This window comes from Microplitis mediator, chromosome 7 (assembly GCF_029852145.1).
Source record: "Microplitis mediator isolate UGA2020A chromosome 7, iyMicMedi2.1, whole genome shotgun sequence".
NCBI classification, from domain to species: domain Eukaryota; kingdom Metazoa; phylum Arthropoda; class Insecta; order Hymenoptera; family Braconidae; genus Microplitis; species Microplitis mediator.
In genome coordinates this window covers 25,317,464-25,340,380 of record NC_079975.1, presented here as the reverse complement: position 1 = coordinate 25,340,380, position 22,917 = coordinate 25,317,464, and the positions used below count along the sequence as shown (strand labels likewise).

At 27.2% G+C, this 22,917-nt stretch overlaps 1 protein-coding gene across 1 annotated transcript; it reads left to right on the top strand.

The window, feature by feature from the left end:
* Positions 1–14,463: 14,463 nt before the first annotated feature.
* On the top strand, positions 14,464–18,997 carry LOC130671065 (homeobox protein Hox-B3a-like). The gene is made up of 3 exons (XM_057474755.1): positions 14,464–14,804; positions 15,189–15,334; positions 17,426–18,997. The coding sequence occupies exons 1-3, from the start codon at positions 14,570–14,572 to the stop codon at positions 18,053–18,055; spliced, it is 1,011 nt and encodes a 336-aa protein (XP_057330738.1). The 5' UTR covers positions 14,464–14,569; the 3' UTR covers positions 18,056–18,997.
* The last annotated feature ends 3,920 nt before the right edge of the window (positions 18,998–22,917 follow it).

Below are 22,917 nucleotides of genomic sequence, written 5' to 3'. Positions count from 1 at the left end.
TTTTGTATATGATTGACATATATATTTTATATAAGCTAAACATATACGGACTTGTATATGATGAGTATTATATTTTTTAATATAAAAAAAAATATACCAGAAAATATAGTTAAATTCGCCACATATATTTTCTGATATTTATCATATATTTTGACCATATATGTTATTTTCATACGGGGATGACGAGAACAAAATTTTCTTTGGCATATTTTCAAAGAGGTTTATCGTGCCCTGAAGGGTCCGTTGTGCCCCGGTATTCTTATATTTTTTTGTGCAAAAAATTCGCATAATAAAATATCAACACCTATTTAATACAAACTCATGCTATATGAGATTAGGTATACTTGGTAAGTCATTAGTTCTATTTATATAATTACTTATGATTAAACGAAGTTCGTTTGTTATGTTTTAAATTAATGTTCATTAATGTTTAATTACCCGGTATATATATATATATATATATATATATATATATATATATATATATATATATATACTAAATGACTAGTATATATGAGTTAATGTTTCCAATTAAATAACAATAAATTTAGTCATGAAAGACACGGATCAGTTTAACTTAAATATCCTAATAATTATAAGAATAATAATTTTTTTTTTCCAGTATGTAATAAAATTATCGATCCGTGTACGTGCATGTTTAAAAATATATGGCTTTCACCTTACACATTCTGTATAATACTTCAGAGTTCTAACGTTATCAATGATTCACATTTTTAAAAGAAATTTTTTTTAAACATAAAACGCTTAAAAAATTTTATATTTTTTTCAATCACAGCTCATTGTAGTTCGTTATCTAATAAAGTAGTATACGTACTCAAAGATTATTGTCAATGATTGTGCATCGGCTATCAGTACTACAACGACTAACAATAAATCCTTCGATAACAATAGTAACAGACGTAATTTTTTGTAATCGTCAAACGATCGCATACGCATAAGTATTTTTTTCCTGATTGCAATGAGCATTTTAAAAAGTACTTAAGAAGTAAATTTGCTGTACACCGCGGACGGCGCCATCATAAACCCTAGAAGCGCCACAGATACAATCTCACCGTATGCTCATGTTTTACTGTAGTCCAGCAATGATGTCATTAGACATATTTATGAAAAGTGAAGCTAACAATTAGTATAGTAAGTAGTTTTAAAAAATCAGTTTTTTCTGAGTCAGAACTCGGACGTCATCTTCAGTTTTTGAAATGTGAACATGAATATTTTTTTTTTAATGTATGATTGCATTTATGCTCATAATATATATTGTTTATTATTAACTATTAATTTATTTATAAAAATTATTTACATGGGTAGTGTCTATCAGGAACTGAAGGCATCTGGTTTCAATATTTTGTCGCCAAAATTTTGAATGTACGTAAATGTCTGTACAATGAGGCGACGTCTGCAATTGTCTAATTACTGTAGACTGCAGCTTAAAATTTTATTTAACTAACGTATTGAAACTTAAAGTATACTGTAAAACTCGGCGCCAATTGTCGGGTCTAAGTGTGAATTAGCAGCGGGGTGCAACACACAGATCAATGACAATGGCGCGTGCTCACTATCTAGTGATTTATGTCCTTTTATCTTTTAGGAACCGTAGGATTTTGTTAAGAGTGTATTGACTGATGACGTACGTCTTTTAAAATCCTCTTATTGAATTACTCTGGCGCCATAACAGATCTTTCGATAATAATTTTTTTTGTTTCTATTTTCAAATTGTCTATTCTCGGTTGAGTCTATACTAATTTTAAAATATTCATATTTCAATATTCGTTAACAATTTTTATTGTTAATATTTTATGATTCTTTAGAAAATATCTTTGATGAATTTTTAAATTTATTACTCAGAGAAAAATATTTCAGAATATTTAAATTTGTTATAATGATATTTCGAATTTATTTATAATGGAATAAAATTATCCAGAATAAATATGTGAAATTTTTAAATAAAACAATATTAAATATTATACATTTTTCCCAAAAAAACACATAGATATGGTCACTACTAAAAGGCAGACCATTGAATATTCATAACTTGTTGTCTGTAAAATTATTGTTTTTACAAAAAAAATTAATTAAAAAAAAAAAAACTATCAACTGGAATGTAAAATTAAAAAAAAAATCGTTTTTAAATTTTTTGAAAATATACAATTAGAAAAAAAAATATTTGAATGAACTTGGTATGTGCTAATAAGATGATGCTGAAGATGGCCGACGTCAAATAAATTTTGGATTTTTTAAAAAATAATGAACTTGAAAAAAAAAAAATATTTGAAAAAATTGCAGTTATAGTTTTTCTAATTTTCTACATGTGCATATTTTTAGATTTTTTTTTTCTTTAAATTTAATTGTTCAAAAAAAAAAATTCAAAAATTTTTAATTGTCTGCTAACTTCAGGATGGTCTAATAAGATCAATTTTTAAAAAATATAAAACAACTATAAAAAGATATTATGTGCGCACCAAGTACATTCAAATAATTTTTTTTATACGATTAAGATTCATGATTTCGTTGTAATTTACAAATTGTCGCTTTAATAAAAATAATTTCTGATTGAAAAAAAAAAATACCTATATCAAAAATAAAAAAAACATAGAGTATATTTGAGATTAAATGAAATATTTCCAGTTCTAAATAATTGAATTATTTTTTTTTTTAGATAAAAAAAAAAATTGTTAAAAGATTTTTTGAAAATGATATTTGAGAATATGGCTTTTTGTTTCGAAACAAACTTTTTTTTGTCTCACGCATATAAACTAATAATATTATTTATTGAATACAAGTCAAATTGAAAGATGCAGTTATTTGGAAAAGAAAACAGTAAAAAAAAATTCAAATTTTTTCTTATATTTTATTGGAAGGGGTCCATCGTTCCCCGGAATTTTTTTTTTTTCTTAATTATGGATATATTATAGATTTTTCGAGATAGATCGAAACGACCTGGATGTATGTATACGTGATGCTTATAAGCTACAATAAATAATTAGCTGCTTAGATGAACCATCGTTCTCCGGCCTCCCCTATACCATGTCGACATCATGTGTGTACCAGAAAAGACATTTTGTATATAATGTCAATTGAATATATCATTTAAAAATTAATTAGTTGTAGGAGATTTTACCCGCATGAAAATAACATATATTTTGATTATATATAAAAAAATATACCGTAAATATATAATTTTATAAAACGGCAAAAATGTATGTATAATAAAATATAATATTTATATAAATTCAAAGTTATACTTTAATTTATAATTTAAATTATAAAAAAATATATACATATTTTCATAATATGTAATATAATTATAAAATATAATTTTTAACTTATAAAATTCATTATAAATTTACATATATTGGAATGATATATAATAGAATAGATTTTTTTATATATTAAATATTATATTGTTAAATATATTTTTTTATATAATTGACGTTGGAGAATCTCAAGATATTGAATTGTATATTGTATTATATAATACATTATATATCTAAAAATATAAAATAAAATATGAAAAATAAAGACTTTCAGTTTGACGATGATTGTGAGTATTAATGAGAATATATTTTATTCGAGTAAATTAAGTATGTAGATCGAACTTGAAAGGAAGTTTGTAGAGAGAGTCGTTATGACTATAAATTTTCATTTATATGATTAATTTCACCGGCACACAAAAAAAAATAAGTTCTCTGTACTTTTGACGGGACCGATTTATTCCCATGTATTTTGACCCGCTGAATCCGAATCCGAGGTCCGTTTAACCCGTACACCCTCAGATTTTTAGAAAACTTTAAAAAACCTCAAAAATACACAAAAATCGACCGTTTTTTAAATTTATAAATTTTTTTAACCCTAACTAAGCATGATTTTTATGTATTTCGGTCCTCCACATACTAACCTGAAGTTTATTAAAAACATTAGCCATTTAAAGTTTGAGTAAATTCCAAAAAACCCCAAAAAATTGCAAAAAAGCGAAAAAATTCTTAGTGTTGTGATAAAAAAAATTTTTTGAAGCATATTAAAATTTTTTTATGTTTTAGGCCAAAATATTTTTTATATATATATATCACAGATCGAACAATATGATTTCTTTTATTTATTTCGATTTAAAAAATGATTTTTGTTATAACAAATTTTATTTTTTTCGATTTTTTGGGAATTTTTGCCATTTATTTAAAATTTTAGAGATGTCTGAGCCATGGATGTTCGAGAATTATATGTGACAGATAAACATACATGAAAATAATTATTTATTTAGCCCTGTAAAATTTTTTTCATCACAATACTAAGAATTTTTTTGCTTTTTTGCAATTTTTTGGGGTTTTTTTGGAATTTACTCAGACTTTAAATGGCTAATGTTTTAAATAAACTTCAGGTTAGTATGTGGAGGACCGAAATACATAAAAATCATGCTTAGTTAGGGTTAAAAAAATTTTTAAATTTAAAAAACGGTCGATTTTTGTGTATTTTTGAGGTTTTTTAAAGTTTTCTAAAAATCTGAGGGTATACGGGTTAAACGGACCTCAGATTCGGATTCAGCGGGTCAAAATACATGGGAATAAATCGGTCCCGTCAAAAGTACAGAGAACTTATTTTTTTTTGTGTGCCGGTGTTTTTAATATAAAAAAATAATTACTCAAAATAAAATAAGTTTTAGAGGATACCGAAAGAGCATTCATAGAACTGAAAATTTTTCGAAGCACAAAAGTGTCATGTATATCTTTTAATATATACAAGCTTATATACGAGCATTATATATTATATTATACTGTTAATAATATAATTTGAATTATAAAATCATAATATATATAAACCTATAAATTGATACTATATAATGACATATATTTTTTTTACATAATCTAATATTATATGGAGTTTTTATAATGATAATATATGCCAAAATATAAAATTATATATTATATTGATATACTTTTAAAATATAAAATTTTATATTGAAAACGCCAAAAAAGTAGTTATTTTTAAATATATAATTATTAATATTCTAAATTATACTATAATATAATAAATATTATATTATCTGATATAATTTCAGAGTATAAGTTTTTTTCATGCGGGTGCTTAGATGAACCATCGTTCGCCAGACTCCCCTATACCATGTTGACATCATGTGTGTACCAGAAAAGACATTTTGTATATAATGTCAATTGAATATTTTATTTAAAAATTAATTAGTTGTAGGAGATTTTAATGATATCATTTTTCATTAGTTTCTTTTGCAATTATCACTATCCCTCTGTATGTACTTAAAAAGCAGTTTTAATACAATAACCACGTACTATAAATTATTTCATAGTAATTAAATAATTTATCGTTTATTTCAAAAATTTCAGTCCTACACAAAATCAAAATTTATTTATTACGAAAATGTTCAAAATACGTTTCTAAGAAAATTCATTTAAACAATACGTTCCAGACATTGTAAATCTATTTGAGACTGGCGCCGTACTGGCGCGCCAAAATCTTCTCCGTTATTACTAAAGTCTGCACAGAGCTTATTTAAAGTAAGGAGTATATAGATAGTCAGTACCTAGAATATTTTTCAAAAGTAATCCGGTAAAATCCTATTAGCATATTCTTAAATGTAGAGATATAAAATTCTATTGTTTGAAGCAAAGGTCACTATACCTGACAAACTGTATATGTATACACAGACATATATAGTATGTAGATATAATATACTGAATATCGAAAATTGAGTATTCTTTGTTCACAAAACCCCCTATGAATAATTACGTGGAAGTAAAATAAGATATCTTTTATACTTCTGCAAAAGCTAATTGTACAGACAAGCTTAAGATATGATTTCGCAAAGAATGAAAGGCTCTACAAGAAAAAGTTTCTTATCATTTTTGGATAAATTCATCTGTTCGAAAGTTATTAGTACTTGAAATCCAATTTATAGTAAATTTTGAAAACCTTTCACTTTTCCAGCTTAACTATCAGACTTATCACAAGATGTCACGAAATCGTTTTTAAAGAAAATTTTACTCCTTACAAATTATTACCAATAAAGTTTTTCAAATTTCGCATTGTTATCTAGTTATTTTCGTTTTAATGTCAAGCTCTTAACAGGAGTAGTGTTCTATCCGATTTCCAGAGCTTGACATCAAAATGGGAATAACTAGAAAACAATGCGGAATTTGGAAAAACACAATTCAAAATAATTTGTAGAAAATAAAATTGCCTACAAAAAAAAGTTCATGACATTTTGTGATAAGTCTGATAGTTTCGCTGAAAAAGTCAAAGGAACTCGAAATTTATTATAAATTTGACTTCCAGTGCCAAAATATAACTTTTGAACCAATGAATTGATCAAAAAATAAGAAATTTTTTTTGTAGAGCTTCAAAGCTACAAAAATATGTCTGCGGATTTCTACTCAATGAAACTTTTGAACCTGCTTCCGAGAACAAAAAAAATTTGTTTTTTTTTAAACACCCTAATATACATTAGGGTGATCATTAAATATTAAATTTTTTCAGACACCCCATAACTTTCTTCTTTTTAGTGAAAAAATATATGGGAAATTTGGTTTTTTATTTTTTAAGTAACGAGAATAAGTGCGTAGGACGCGATCAAAGTTTTTTTTTCGATACAGCCCATACGGAAAAAATATATATCCGGATATATCCGGGCAAATCTGGAATATGTTACATATATGCAACATATACGTAACATATTCCAAATTTGCCCGGATATATCCGTATATATATTTTTCTCGTATGGGAGTCGCGGTTTTTTCGAGCTCAAAGAGGCAAGTTTTGGGGCCCCGTATGAAAAAACCATATACTGTCGATAATATATAAAAAAATATATGGTAAATAACTGACCATATATGGCGGCAAAATTATTACTATTGATTAATATATGATTTATGATATATAATAATTTATACGTTTAATATTATAATAATCCATATCATTTATAATATATGTAATTATATACATGTGATATTGTATCAAAAATTATATGTCCGCTATATATATTAATTTATAACGTAAAATATATGTTTTATCTTATAAATTAATTTATAATTTCAATATTATTATAATCCATATAATTTATAATATATGTAATTGTATACATATGATATTACATCTCAAATTATATTCTCGTTTTATATATAAACTTATAATTTCAATATTATAATAATTTCGAAATTATTATATATAAATAATTAAAAAAATACACTCATACCAAAAATTAAAGGAACAAAAAAATTTGAGAAATTTTTTAGTGATTTTTGCAAGACTGTAACTTCATGAAAATTAATCGTATCGAGATTTAAAAAAAAGCATTTTATAGCATGAAATCTTTAGTTTTATATTTGTAAAAATATATATAAACATATATCTATATAAATATATATTAACATACATTTATACAAATATATGTGAACATATATTTATATAATTATATATTTATATGTATAAATATTATATGTCAGTCATATAATTAAATCATATATCTTATCATATAACTTAAAGTATAGTATAAAATATTATAAGAATATTTATAAGTTAGCATGTAAAAAAAATATATTACCGATATATATGTTGCAAATTATAAAATCATATAATATTTCGGCAAAATTTTGTATATGGCTCTATATATGACTTCATATAATTCCATATAATTTATCATATATTTTGAATTATACTGAAGATCATATATTGCTTTTTCATACGGGGCTGGTCTGCAGAGTCAATCGATAGACCGATTTTTTTTTTGAACATCCTAATATATATATGTGTATAAATATATTCATATTCATCAAGAAAATTTGGGTGAATCCTATAAAAACAAAAGTACGTAAACGTATTCTTATCGTCAATATTGACAACAATGAACAGATTACAGAAAGAAATGTAGTACGGAAGTACTTCATACTCATAAAATTATACATTTGCAATTGATGATTCGTTTGAGAGATCATCATAAATTTCATTTAATAAATTGAAAGCAGTACTAATGTTATCCTTACTTCCTTTGTCTCTTTCTGAAATTTATCAATCAATCGGTTATCATTATTGTTGTTGTTTCTTCCACCGTATTTTTTTTTATAAATCTATATACTAGATAAGAAAAATAGAAATAATAATTCATATAGGAACCGATAAAAAAATGTAAATATTATCAAGTTTTGAAAATTTTCGACTAATTAGTAAAGATAACTTGAAATATACGTAGCCAACCAAAAAGTTACGAAATAATTATCGTTTACTGCCGCCATAGCAATAATTCTAATATAGAGAATGAGTTGAATATTTCGAAAGCGGCCGTTCGAAAATTGAAGACGTGGAAACTCGACAAAATACTATGGCGCCTCAAAGATAAATGTAATACATAAATCACTCAATGGTCAACACGTGTAATCGTTGTTAGCGATCCCTTATGTTGCGCGCTGCTGGGAATTCACACTTAAGCTTTGGGACAGACATTGAGCTTTACAACCGCTTAGTTCTGGGCTTCAAAGTAAATAAGATTTAAATGACGAAACACCTTATTACCGTAGACTCTCACCAATCCATTGTTCATTTATTAATTCAAAAATAATATAACTATAAATTTTCAAGCTGTACAGTCCGTTGCCCAGAGAAAGTACATGAATTTATGAAATATAATATTTGTCAAACGAATTAGTAATTTTCCTTTCTCTGAAAACATTTGAATTTTTTGTCTCTATAAAATCAAAACGAGTCCTGATGCTTATGTATAATCAAAATAAAAAAATGGATGACCGTGATATTAATTAATTCATGAATATTACGTTCTTTTTAAAAATTTTATAATCAAAATTATGTTTCCCTATTTTTATGATTTTCGTGTTTGAATGAATTTTTTTAAGTACGAAAAAAAAATTTTGGTTATGTTTCGAATTTTTAGATGACCTCCGAAATTATTCAATCAATTACAATGATTATAATTAAAATTAATAAAGATTATTGTAACGAAAAAACATAATTTTAAGACTATTTGATTAAGTTTTCTGCAAGGTATTGAAAAAGGAATGAACAAAAATTTTTTTTTGAAAACAGGGGTGAAAACCATAAGCTTTCTAATTTTTTTGAATTTTTTCTAGTGGTTTTAGAGAAAAATAAAAAATTTTGTTTTTTTTTCTAAGCTAATATCAAGTTTTACGTTGAGTCCTTCTAATTGTACGAATTAATGGTCAAACTTAGTGATGCGCAATCGAAATCGATTAATCGAACAATCGATGTTTTCGTTTCGATTGTCGATTTTTTAAATCGATTGTAGGCCTTTCGATTAATTGAAAAAAATCGATTCTTTTTTTTTGAAAACGATTTTCAATCATCGATTTTTTGTAAAATTAATTAAGAAAAAAAATTTGTTTTTCAAAGTCATTTACTTGAACAGTATAAAAATTGTTTGACTAATACAGGCAAACAAATGATAAACAACTTAAGCGAAATGATTAAAGGTAGATAGATATATATTTATAATCTTATAGATCAAAATTTTACGCTATTTGAAAAATTAAAAAATGATCGATTTTAATAATCTAAATAATAGATTTAAATAATTTAAATAAAAAATTATTAATTCAATACAATACTTAACTTATTGAGAAAATATTTTTTTTTCTGAACTGTTTTTACTGAAAAGTTCAAATAAAAAATTATTAAAAATAAACAAAGTATTTTATTTGATATTATTTTGAATATAAATCACCATATGAAAATTTCATATTTCGAAATACAAACTTATATTTATACGCGGTGATATTTAACTTTAAAATAAAATTTCGAAATCGATTTTCCAAAATAAATTGTTAGATGGTCGACTGTGCAACTTTAAAGTTGTGATCAAATAATCGACCGTCAAATAAAGTAAATATTAATAATTTTGAATTTGTGATTTTGGACCCATATTCGTTTTTTGATTTTGAACAAAAAATTATAAAATCGATTTTACACAATCGATTATTAAGCTATCGATTCTGCAACTATAAAGTTGGGAGAAAAAAAAATCGGTTTTTTCAAAAATCGATTATGTAAATAATCGATTGTTCAGAAACGATTAATTACCATAATCGATTTCTTCAGTCGATTCTATTCGATTGTGAACAATCGAATAGTTGCTTCGATTTCGGCAACACTAGGTCAAACGCGGTTCCAGTAACGCGTCGAACGACTTCATTGTAAAACTATTTCACTGCAGTATCTATGTACATATACATCATGTTTGTATGAAGTTACGGCGCTACTTGGCTTTCAAATGACGTCAATCGCAATTTTATTTTTTAAGTACTTCTAAATGAGCCATTAGAAAAATACTTATGCGTATACGATAACTTTCTGATAAAAAAAATAAGTTTACTGATAATCAGTGCACTTACACTTTTTGTCATACATATCCATAAAACATTTTTTATCTATATGACATTACATCACGACTGTAATTAGCGGTTATATTTTTAAAAAATCTCGAGAACTTCAAAACCATTCAGTTATCTCGACGTTTTTTTTTTTTTTTTTTTGTGTGAATCACGTGTAACTTTAAATGTATGGTAATTATATGAGCAATCGTGAAAACTTAATCCTTTTTTAAAACAGTAGTGATTTCTTTTGTAGAATTTTCAATGTGTCTATAAATTGGTACAGGGGGTTTGCTTTTCAGGAGAGTGATTTCGGAGTGATGTGATTCTTAGTTAAATCCGCATTCGCTCGTCCAGAGCTTTAATAATAAAATAAACTCTCCTTGAAAGTGAATTTCATTCTGAGAGGAAAAAATAAATTTTTAAAAATCATCCACTTCGCATTCACTTTTAATTCACTTCGGATTTAACCCGCGTTCACTTCGTAAATTTATCATAGTGTATCTCCTCGCAACTTAATGGCTTTCATATTCAATGACCTATTCGAGCTAAATCAGAGGACCATTTAAAAAAATACTTGAAAGTTTCCATTTTTTAATTATTATGATGAGATTTTAAAACTAAAGAAAAATGTAAAATTACTGCAACATATTATACTTTTGAGACACTTGCACACTTATGTATATATGGAGCGACTACGTCACTATACTGTAAAAAGAGCGGTGTTAAAAATGGACTCGTTTTAACTCCGCCCGGTGTTAAAATAAAATTACACCGGTGTAGAAGGAGTAATACACCGGTGTTAAAAATACCGGTATTAAATCGGGGTAACCGGAGTAAAAGCGGAGTAATGCTGGTGTAAAAGCGGGGTAAATTGCGTCCGCTTGGAGTATTAACTTTAAAGATTATAAAACACAAAAAATGTCAGTTCTTTATGAAAATTAATAAAAAATATCATTTATCAACAAGTATAGTGATCGAGTAAGTAAAAATATTCACAAAATAAAATATTTTAACACCGGTAAAGAATATCTACACCGGCGACGGCGTTATTTTAACACCGGTCTAAAATATTTACACCGGTGGCGGCGTTATTTTAACACCGGTACAGAATATTTACACCGGCGGCGGCGTTATTTTAACACCGCTTTCGGGGGTAAATTTAACACCGATAATTTTAACACCTACACCGCTTGGACTTACCCCGGTGATTTTTTACAGTGTACTTATATTATTAATATTCATAATTTCGGATAAGTCCGTCAACCATCGATCGTCATCGATCGCCGAATATTTTCCCCCACGCTGATATGATATTCGGTAGCGTCACAGTACACAGCAAACATAGGGTAAACGCACCAATAGATGGACGGTTAAGCAGACTCTCATGTTTTTTAATCGAAATGAAGCTATAAAATATAAATAAGTTATAATAAAATGAATTATACTTAAGCAAAAATGTTTAATCAACTAGAAAAAAATAATTAAAACTTTGTATAACTTAGTGTTTGATTATAAAAAAGGAAAATTTAAGAAAAAGTCAAAATCCCCAGTAGATGGACGAAATCTCTGATAGATGGACGCTTCTTGCAAATGATATTTTCATCTTCTTATATATATAAAAAATTATTAAATTTTTGATAATACCAGCATGTGTTTAATACAATTAATTAAAAAAACAAATGTGAGATAATAATTTTCTAAATATATGTAGTATTTTTATTATCTTAAAAAATTTCTCACTTTTACATATTAGGTAGGGGTGTGCGAATCTTGTTCGAATCGAATCGAGTCGAATAGTTAGATTCGATTCGATATTCGAGTCGAATATTGAATAGTTTGAAAGATTCGAGTCTTCGCACACCCCTAATATTAGATAACGCAAAATATATGATAATATATTACGTAATATTAATTAACAATTTAAAAATTATTAATTATTTTGCTTAGATTTTATTTATATTAAAAAAATAATAAATAAATAAAAATGAGTTTATGTCACAAACAATTTTATTTAAACGTTATGAAAAAAAAAAAAAAAATTGAAAATTTACCCGATAAATCCAATGTCCATCTATTGGGTTAAGGTCAGAAATTTATCTCCAATAGATGGACGGCAAATTTTATTAAATTTTTTAAATTTAATTAGTTAATTATTAAATTAATAAATTTGTTAATGAACTACGAACATAATCACATGATACCTATCTTATTTTTTTATTTATTTATATTAGTTATAACAAATATAGTTTACCGGTTTTCTGCTTAACCGTCCATCTATTGGTGCGTTTGACCTAAATAGAAAAAATTTTCAGTTGCCGTTTAAAAAGAAAATTTAATTTTCGCGGGCAAAATGGGGGACCATCTAGAAATGGTAAAAAAAAAAAATTTCTGGATTTTAAATGAATTTGATTAAATTAAATTGTTTTGTAAGTAATTTACATAACGAAAAATGATATTTTAGATGATTGTTTGATACAAAAACAAAAAACTATTTTAATAAAAACCAAACCCCGTATGACAAAACCATATACTCTGTCGATAATATATAAAAAAATATATGGTAAATAACTGAACATATATGGCGGCAAAATTATTACTATTCATTAATATATGATTTATCATATATAATAATTTATACGTTTAATATTATAATAATCCACATCATTTATAATATATGTGATTATATACATGTGATATTGTATCAAAAATTATACGTCCGCTTTATATATTAATTTATAACGTAAAATATATGTTTCATCTTATAAATTAATTTATAATTTCAATATTATTATCAACCATATAATTTATAATATATGTAATTGTATACACATGATATTACATCTCAAAATATATTCTCGTTTTATATATAAACTTATAATTTCAAAATTATAATAATTTCGATATTATTATTCATAAATAATTTAAAAAATACACTCATACCAAAAATTAAAGGAACAAAAAAATTTTAGAATTTTTTTAGTGATTTTTGCAAGACTGTAACTTCATGAAAAATAATCGGATCGAGATTTAAAAAAAAGCATTTTATAGCTTGAAATCTCTAGTTTTATATTTATGCAAATATATATAAATATATATTTATATGAATATATATTTACATACATTTATACAAATATATGTCAACATATATTTATATAATTATAGATTTACATGTATAAATATTATACTTCAGTCATATAATTAAATCATATATCTTATCATATAACTTAAAGTATAGTATAAAATATTATAAGCAATTTTTATAAGTTAGCATGTAAAAAAAATATATTACCAATATATATGTTGCAAATTATAAAATCATATAATATTTCGGCAAAATTTTGTATATGGCTCTATATGTGACTTCTTATAATTCCATATAATTTATCATATATTTTTAATTATACTGAAGCTCATATATTGCTTTTTCATACGGGACTGTTTACTGCATCAAGCCGTTTAAAAGCGTGGGTGTATTATTGTAATTTCGTACCACTTGAAAGTGATGAAGATCGCGTCGACCCATATACGTTTTTTACAGAGTATATATACAAAGCTATCCGAAAGATTGGAGATTTATTTACGTGGCTATCGATGAGCGCCGAAAAATATCGATCATATTTCAAATTTTATAGCTTTACGCTTTTTCCCTCAGCTGATTATATACCGTATCAAGCTTAGAAACGAAATAAAGTATATTTTTCTAAAGTGTCCTTCACACCTTAGTTCATTAGAATACTTTAGCCCATCAGTCATAAAGTATTTCTTATAAGAATAGAGTAATACTTTAAATGTACGTCTTAAACTCCCTTCACAAAGAGGATTTATTTTAAACGAACAATTGAAAAGTGCGAAGTCTTTGTATATTCATTGAATTTACTGTCTGGACGTTGGCGCCAGATTTTAAATAGTGGGACCCTTAATATCTTCGTATCTATATATACTTTTACTGCCTGTAAATTACTGTACCTCAGAAAATTTTACTTGGGAGCCGACAGAATATTCGAAAGAGAGGGAATGAGTAGACAATTTTTAACACAGACAATAACATACAGAAGGTTGGTATACCTACAGACCACGTTTTCCTATAAATTGGCATACCCAGAGGCATTCGACATCAGTTACCTCAGCGGCTTCCATCAAGTAACTTCGCCATCTACGTTTTAACTTATTACAGTTAATACTTCCGACATACCATGGATTTTGACGATTTCATAAATGACGAACTTACAATCTCTAATTTTGATTTTCAATCGGTGTGGAGTGACTATTTTCCATCATCAGACTTTCAAGATTTCGCATTTTCACCAGAAAGTATACTATCAGAAGAATCAATTTCTTCTCCATCCTCCAGTTCTGATGAAGTCCAGTTTTCTGAACAACCCTCGGGAAAAATTGTGAAAGTGGATGAAGATGGAGTAGAAGCAGAAGGTAATTAAACATTTATAAGTGCAAATTATTTTATAGATTTTTTTTTTAATTTATTTTTTTAATTGCTGAAAATCGCGCTAATTTTTAAATTTATTTTTTCTTGAACTGTGTAAATTAGTCATCAAAATTTAATTTATTGTTCATATCCGTTTATTATATACTAACGTCTCGAAATCCTATTGCGGTGGACTATAGTTTCGATTAATTTGATAGTTCCAGTGTTATTTTTAGAGTATTTTATAAAAAAAAAGTATGAAAAACTTTTTAGAAAATGTTTTAAATATTTTTTATTGTTCTTTCGTTGCAACTTATAACAATAACTTTATAAATATTTACTATTAGTTGAGTGAATAAATATTACAATATTCTTATTTTATTTTATAGCTAGTGAAATCCCAAACAGAAGATTGCGAACTACATTTACCGACGAACAACTTCTTCATCTGGAGGAGTTATTTGAGAAGGACAAATATTTATGTCGCCCGAAAAGAATTTTAACTGCAAAGAAATTAAAACTTAGAGAAAGACAGGTAAGAGAATTTTTATATTTTTGTTTCTGCACAGTAAAAAACGAATCGTCAAAGTGTAAAAAAAACGTGTGTTAAAAATCTGAGTGTTGAATTTTTAACACTTTTGTGTGTCAATTTAACACACGGTATTTATCTTGTTTGAACTGTCGCAATCGATTGATTTTTTAACACACAAAAATGTCATTTTATTCGAAAGTAACACTTTTTATATGTTACTATGAAATCAACACACAAAATATGGAAAAAATAATGTCGAGTATCACAAAAGAATTCTTGGAAAATTTTTAATTTTAACGTATACGTGTGTAACTTTTTTTAACACTCGAAACATGTTAAAGTAACGTATGAATAAGTGTAAAACGTTTGTTTTACACACGGTATGTGTTGATTTTGACGAATCCTTTTTTACTGTGTGCTTATTCGCGAAATCTATATAACATGTGTTAATTCACAAATTATCTATTATCAACAAAAAAAAATTTTTTTTATATTGGAGGTGTGCAAATATATGATACTTAAGTTAGCCGACGTCTAATACATTAAAAAAAAAATATTTAATAAATGGCACTTATAATTTTTATACTCTTCTACACGTGCATATTTTTAGTTGTTTTTTTTTTTTTTTTTTTTAATTGATACATTGAATAGAATTAAAGAATGGGTAATTGTCTGCTAACTTCGGGATCGTTATAAATATTAATAAAATCTCGCACAGAAAATAAATTATTCGTGTTCGAAATGCTATAGTTTTTTAGTAAAGCCGCACCGTGTTGACCACGTGGCGAAAATTAAAATAAACACATGCAAAAATTACTATGGTCATAGTAAAATAGACAGCGATTATATTACAAATTACTGTAATTATTGGAAACCTGACGTCAGCTATAAATTCCATTACCATTTCGTAGAACTGATAATTCTAATAAAATACTTACATAGGTTATATTTTTAAATTCGAGATAAAGAGGTCCAAGTGTATGTATTCGAGTTATGGAGGGTAAAAATGTACAGAAATAGCTTGTAGGGACTCACTAATTATTTCGACTTATAGAGGGTAAAAATTTCGAGCAACGGAGGTTTTGGGTCTTGGAGGGAAGGGGATGAAATATTTCTTCGAGTTTAGGAGGTTTTCGACTTATCGAGGTTCGACTTACAGAGTTTCTACTGTATATGATTTCGGGTCGAACCGTGTTGACCGCGTGGTGAAAATTGAGATAAACAAATGCAAAAATTACTATGGTCACAGTAAAATAGACAGCGATTAAATCACAAATTACTGTAATTATTGGAAATTTTAGTATAGTCGTAGTAATTGTTTCATGTGTATACTTCAATTTTTGTCACATGGCCAACATGGTGCAGCTTTACTATGACACCATATCATTTCAAACGAGAATAATTTCTCTGCGCAATAATCAATTTCAATTTAAAAATATAGAATTTTTGATTTGATTTACAAATAAATGAATAAAAAATTATATACTTCAAAAATTTGTACATAAAAAAATTAAATTTCTTACGTGATTCTTTATGCCAAATATAGAATGTATTTTGACTATTAACCCGCGTAAAAAAATTTTATTCATAATTAATTTATATCTGAATTTCATCCCGAAACTCAGATCGTGACACAAATATGAGTTTCATCATGATTTTGTATCAACAACTTTAATCACGACAAAATTATGACTCAGTCTAATTTTTATCCAAGTGATCCAAAGTTTATTCACTAAATTAATTTCATAATCGAAACTGATTTACGTAAATCAAATACTTTATAGGAGAAATTTATTGGCGATTTTTTAATCGAGGAATTTGACAAAAGGTAAAAATTCAGTCAAGTTTCTACCTAAATCATCCCAAGTCCAATTCGAAGACAGAATAAATTAATGTAGAATTGATTCGGGTTTACTAGACGAAAATTTTGAGTAAATTCATGATGAAAGTCATATTTGTGTCACGATCTGAATTTCGTTATGAAATTCAAATTGAAATTCATTATGAACAAAAAATTTTTTTACACGGGAATTATTATAAAACTTCACATAGATGTGATATTTGAAAGTTTCTAAGTTCATAATTTTTTTACAGGTTAAAGTATGGTTTCAAAATCGTCGGATGAAAGACAAAAAACCATCCAAGAAAGTCGGAGACGGCAGCAAGGGTAAAAACAACTCGTGTTCCGATAATGAGGGCATAAAAAAAATAATAAATCCGTTGATCGCCGAAGAAGATGCACAATATAGAAGAACAAATGGATCAGCTGGGTATGATTCAACTGTATATCATCATCATCATCATCATCATCGTCTGCCACAAAATGCCGAGTTGGAACCCAAAATATACGATAGTTATTATCCTAATGCCGGCAGCTGTCAAACATACATCGGGAGTCAACAAAACGGGAATATGGGCTACACTGAGAACTATGGTTATGGTAACTTTCATACCAACGGATACAATAATAATTATTACCCTTGCCCTATCACCAGAGAAGTCAATAATATCCACAATAATTATGAATATTATTCACAACCTGATGATAAATACGTACAGTACAACGACTATGATAACTACTATACGACGACTGAAGTCACTGAAAGTGACTTGAACTTTTACCAAGCCGATGGGAGTCAGACTTCAGAACAAGATTGGAATTCTTCTACAAAATCTGATCTATCATATGATTTAAGCGACGTTATTACGGAATTTAATTATTAATGCTTTCGCCTGACAATTAACTTATAAAAACTATTTATCAATTATGCACTCCAAGATTAAGTGTGTGGTAAATATTAGCACATTTGCAATATACTGTTTAAATGCTATAAACTATAAAAAACTATAATTTTACTTCTGGTTTCAAAATTCGAACACATTCAACGTATGTTAAACTAATACGTTCGTAACAAACTTGGCTTCAAAGTGTACACGGAAGAAAAAAACTTTAAAAATTAGTGTTTAAAATTATAACCCGGAACCCGGTTGTCAATATGGGGAATTTTAACATTCAAATAGTAAAGTTTATAATACGTGTCGTCTATTTTCTAAGTATCAGTTACGATTTTTAAAGTTCAAATAGTAATTTTTTATACATAGACAATAAATCTTCATACTTATCCTGTAATTATTCACGTTTGAATCATAAACGAAAAAATTACTATTTTAAATGATGGTATTTACTGATCACTTTATCATTATATTACTTGTCATTCTCAATTTATATAGTTCATTTTTTTCCGTGTATTCAAATTTTTCAATTCTTTTAAAAATTAGTTCTAGTCATATGAATTATTATTGGATCTGAAAACTCATATTGTTAGAAAAAAAAATACGAAATATTTGTCATAAATGTTGCAAAAATTCTAATTTATTATGTCGCTATTGTTGTAAATATCGTTCTAAATTATTTTTATTTTTAAATCAATTGTAAGGAGATGTTGAGCATTCCTGATGATTCAACTTATTGATACTGCCATATTAATTTATTATAATCGATTACAAGCTATTGATAAATTACCCTAATTTATTGAATGTTTATAATTATCTAAGCGTTTTTATATAAATTTTTTTTTTTCCCGGCTATATATCGAACCGAATATATGCATTGTAATAATAATATCTAGGCAAAAATTAGTAATAATATTTATTTATTTAAGTTTTATACTTCCTGTTTTTATATAAATAACTGATGTGTTAATAATTTAATTAAAAATTGTGATAACTTTTTAATTATGTGTTTTTTTTATTCAATTATTAATTATTAGTTAATTTTTTTTAGTTTTTAAAGAAAGCAAATTCATATATAAAAATGTATAGGGGAGGGTGGGGCAAAGCGGCCCCCATGAGGCAGAGCGGCCCCCCTGAAATTTTGACCAAAAAAAAATTTTTTTTTTTTTCGACTAATTACTATAAATCCGATATGTTTGCGCATTTTTACCCCTACGCATGACATTTGGGGCAAAATGGACAAGCCCAAAATTTTGAAAAAGTGATTTTTTCATATTTTTATCGTCAAATTAAAAAAAAATTGTTATAATTCCACATTTCTAGCCCTACGCATAACACCTGGGGCAAAATGGACCAGCCGGAACTTCCGAAAAAATTATTTTTTCATATTTTTCGGCCGTTTCTTTATGTAAGAGGCAAATTTGGTCACTAAAAATTTATAAAAATTAATTTTTTTTTTTTAGTTGATAAATTTTTGAAATAAAGTAAAATTATAGAATATATTTTTTTTTTATTAAATAACAATTAGTAATTAAGGTAATCGAGAGTGAACGATTTTTTACGCTTTAAAAAATTTTTTTCGAGTAATATAAAACCAAAAATAGTTGTCAAGAGTAAGAAATACATTCTTAATGATGAAAACAATTTAAAAAAAAAAAAACGAAAAAAAAATTTTTTTTTATCACTTTTTGAAGGGGGGCCGCTCTGCCCCACAAAAAAAAAAAAATATTTTTCAGAATTTCGGCAAAATGTCCATAAATTTGTTCGAAATAGGACAAAAGTAAAGTGATCATATGGTTGAAAGCCACAAAAAATAATCATTGGCTTAGGGGGGCCGCTCTGCCCCACCCTCCCCTACAATTTGAGGGATAAAAATACTTTACAATTGTTCAAGTCAAATTAACAACAAATTGATGTAAAACTTTGCCTGAAAATTGACGAAAAAAATTTTCTAGTCAACTTTTTAAGTGAATTTGCATTTTGATTCGGGTAGTGAATTTTCATCAAATTGGGTAACAAGTTGTACATAAATTGTTGTCAAAAGCGGAAAAGTCCGAAGATGACGGAAATTTGACGAAAAATACGAGGAAACTTTTGTAAGTAAACTTTTGTTAAAGCAAACTGTGTTTACTTAAGGTAGTTTGCGACCAACTTGACGACAAGTTGTCAACAACTCTAGCTTTTGCAACTTAACCTGCTACAAGTTACCGCCAACTTTCTCTCAGTAAGTGACCGTCAACTTATTGGATTTCCAACTTTTGGTTCAAGCGAAACTAGAGCGGTGCTGCTATTGGCACCATCCACGGAAGGAATCCGTGTCTCTAAACGGCAATAGTTAGAAATACGGATAAAATTTCCGTGGATGTAATAGAGATACGGATAAAATTTCCGTGGATGTAATGGAGATACGATTATTTTTTTCTTTTTTGATTATAATTTATCTTTTTTGATTATAATCATAATTAATTCTGTTTTATTGTAAATTTTGTTTTGTTATTAATTCGAAATAATGTTGAATTCAAAAATTTTTGATGAATTATGAAGTATATTGAGTTAATTAATTGATAAGTTCAAATAATCAATTTTTTTCTGTTATTAATTCATTAATTATTTTATTCCTCCTATTCGGCCCACTGTAACTTCGTTTCTGTCGAGTTTAGAATAAAAATGGACATGGACAATTTCGTAGAGAATTAAATTTCCTCTAAGATAGTCGAGAGCAAAATTTAAAAAAAATTTCTTTGTGTAGTTATTTTAAAAATAAAAAATTTTACAGTTATTTAAATGGGAAAGGAGAGCCCCCATTGCGCCAGCTCAATTTTTGAGATATTGAGCTCAAACTTTAGGAGAATTTTTTTTTTTATATTGAAGAAACTTTTAAGATACGTTTAATTGAAAAAAAAATAAAAATTATTTTGACATGGTCTAATATATATATAGGGGAGGGTGGGGCAGAGTGGCCCCCATGGGGCAGAGCGGCCCCCCTGAAATTTTGACCAAAAAAAAAATTTTTTTTTTTTCGACTAATTACTATAAATCCGATATGTTTGCGCATTTTTACCCCTACGCATGACATTTGGGGCAAAAAGGACAGGCCCAAAATTTTGAAAAAGTGATTTTTTCATATTTTTATCGTCAAATTAAAAAAAATTAGTATAATTCCACATTTCTAGCCCTACGCATAACACCTGGGGCAAAATGGACCAGCCGAAACTTCCGAAAAAATTATTTTTTCATATTTTTCGGCCGTTTCTTTATGTAAGAGGCAAATTTGGTCACTAAAAATTTATAAAAATTAAATTTTTTTTTTTAGTTGATAAATTTTTGAAATAAAGTAAAATTATAGAATTGATTTTTTTTTTTATTAAATAACAATTAGTAATTAAGGTAATCGAGAGTGAACGATTTTTTACGCTTTAAAAAATTTTTTTCGAGTAATATAAAACCAAAAATAGTTGTCAAGAGAAAGAAATACATTCTTAATGATGAAAACAATTAAAAAAATCGGTCTGTCAGTTGACCCTGCGGGCCAGCCCCAAAACTTCCCGCTGTTTTCGAGCTCGCTGAGCTCGAAAACATTATTGTGAATATATTTTCGAGCTCTTCGAGCTCGCAAATACTTTTGTATGCCATTGTTTTGTAAAAAACCATTTTTTAGCATTTCTTTCTTCCACGATATCTCGCGAACGAATTAACCGATTTTGATGGTTGAGGTGGCAATCGACGCGTTTTATCAAGTTCTAAAGCTGGTCGAATTTTGAAATTGATTTATTCAGCCGTTTTTGAGAAATTTCAAAAAAACCAAGGAAAAAATTTTTTTTGAATTCTTTCGTCAACGGTTTCTCTTGAACGAATAAACCGATTTTGATGGTTGAGGTGGCATTCGACGCGGCTTATAGAGTTTTAGAGCTGATTAGATTTTGGAATCAATCCATCGAGCAAATTGGAAGTTATCCAAATAAAACATTTTTAAAAAAATTTTATTTTTGAAATATCTCTGAACGCACCCTACCGATTAAGTTCAAATTTCTACGGCCTCAAGACATTAACAAGCCGCGTCGAATGACACCTCAACGATCAAAATCGGTTCATCCGTTCAAGAGTTATGAATATTTACATACATACATACGTACGTACGTACACACATACATACACTCGGACATCATCGTGAAATTAGTCAGGATAGCTTCCTAGGACCTCGAAACGTCGACATCTGATGGAAATTCGATTTTCGTAAATCGGACCGAAACCAATAACTTCCCGAATTTTTGAAAATTTACAATTTTCTTAGCGGGAAGTTAAAAAAAAAAAAAACGAAAAAAAAAATTTTTTTATCACTTTTTGAAGGGGGGCCGCTCTGCCCCACAAAAAAAAAATAAAAAAATTTTTCAGAATTTTGGCAAAATGTCCATAAATTTGTTCGAAATAGGACAAAAGTAAAGTGATCTTATGGTTGAAAGCCACAAAAAATAATAATTGGCTTAGGGGGGCCGCTCTGCCCCACCCTCCCCTATATATATATATTAGGGTGGTCCGTTTGGAACGACTTTTTTTTTTTTTTCGCTCCCACTGAAAAATATTGTTGTAGACATTGAAAAAATAATTCTCTGAAAGTTTTAGCTCTTAATTTTAATTCTAAGTACTTTACATTTGATTTTGAAGTTTTCCCATTTAAAATACATGGGAAAGTTGGGATTTTTTTTTTAATTCTCTATAACTCAGCCACATTTTAAGTTATCGGGTCGCCGTTTGCGGCATTTTTTAGGTAATTTGATACTCTTCAAAAGTCTCCTTTATAGTTTTACTCGGACTCTAATTGTTTTTTCTGTATTGGTTCTGAAAATAATTTTTTT

Excerpts from the sequence above, each read along its gene's own strand:
- LOC130671065 (XM_057474755.1), top strand. The coding sequence starts at position 14,570 with ATGGATTTTGACGATTTCATAAATGACGAACTTACAATCTCTAATTTT. Across the intron at positions 14,805-15,188 it reads AGATGGAGTAGAAGCAGAAG|CTAGTGAAATCCCAAACAGA; the intron begins GTAATTAAACAT and ends TTTATTTTATAG. Across the intron at positions 15,335-17,425 it reads TAAAACTTAGAGAAAGACAG|GTTAAAGTATGGTTTCAAAA; the intron begins GTAAGAGAATTT and ends ATTTTTTTACAG.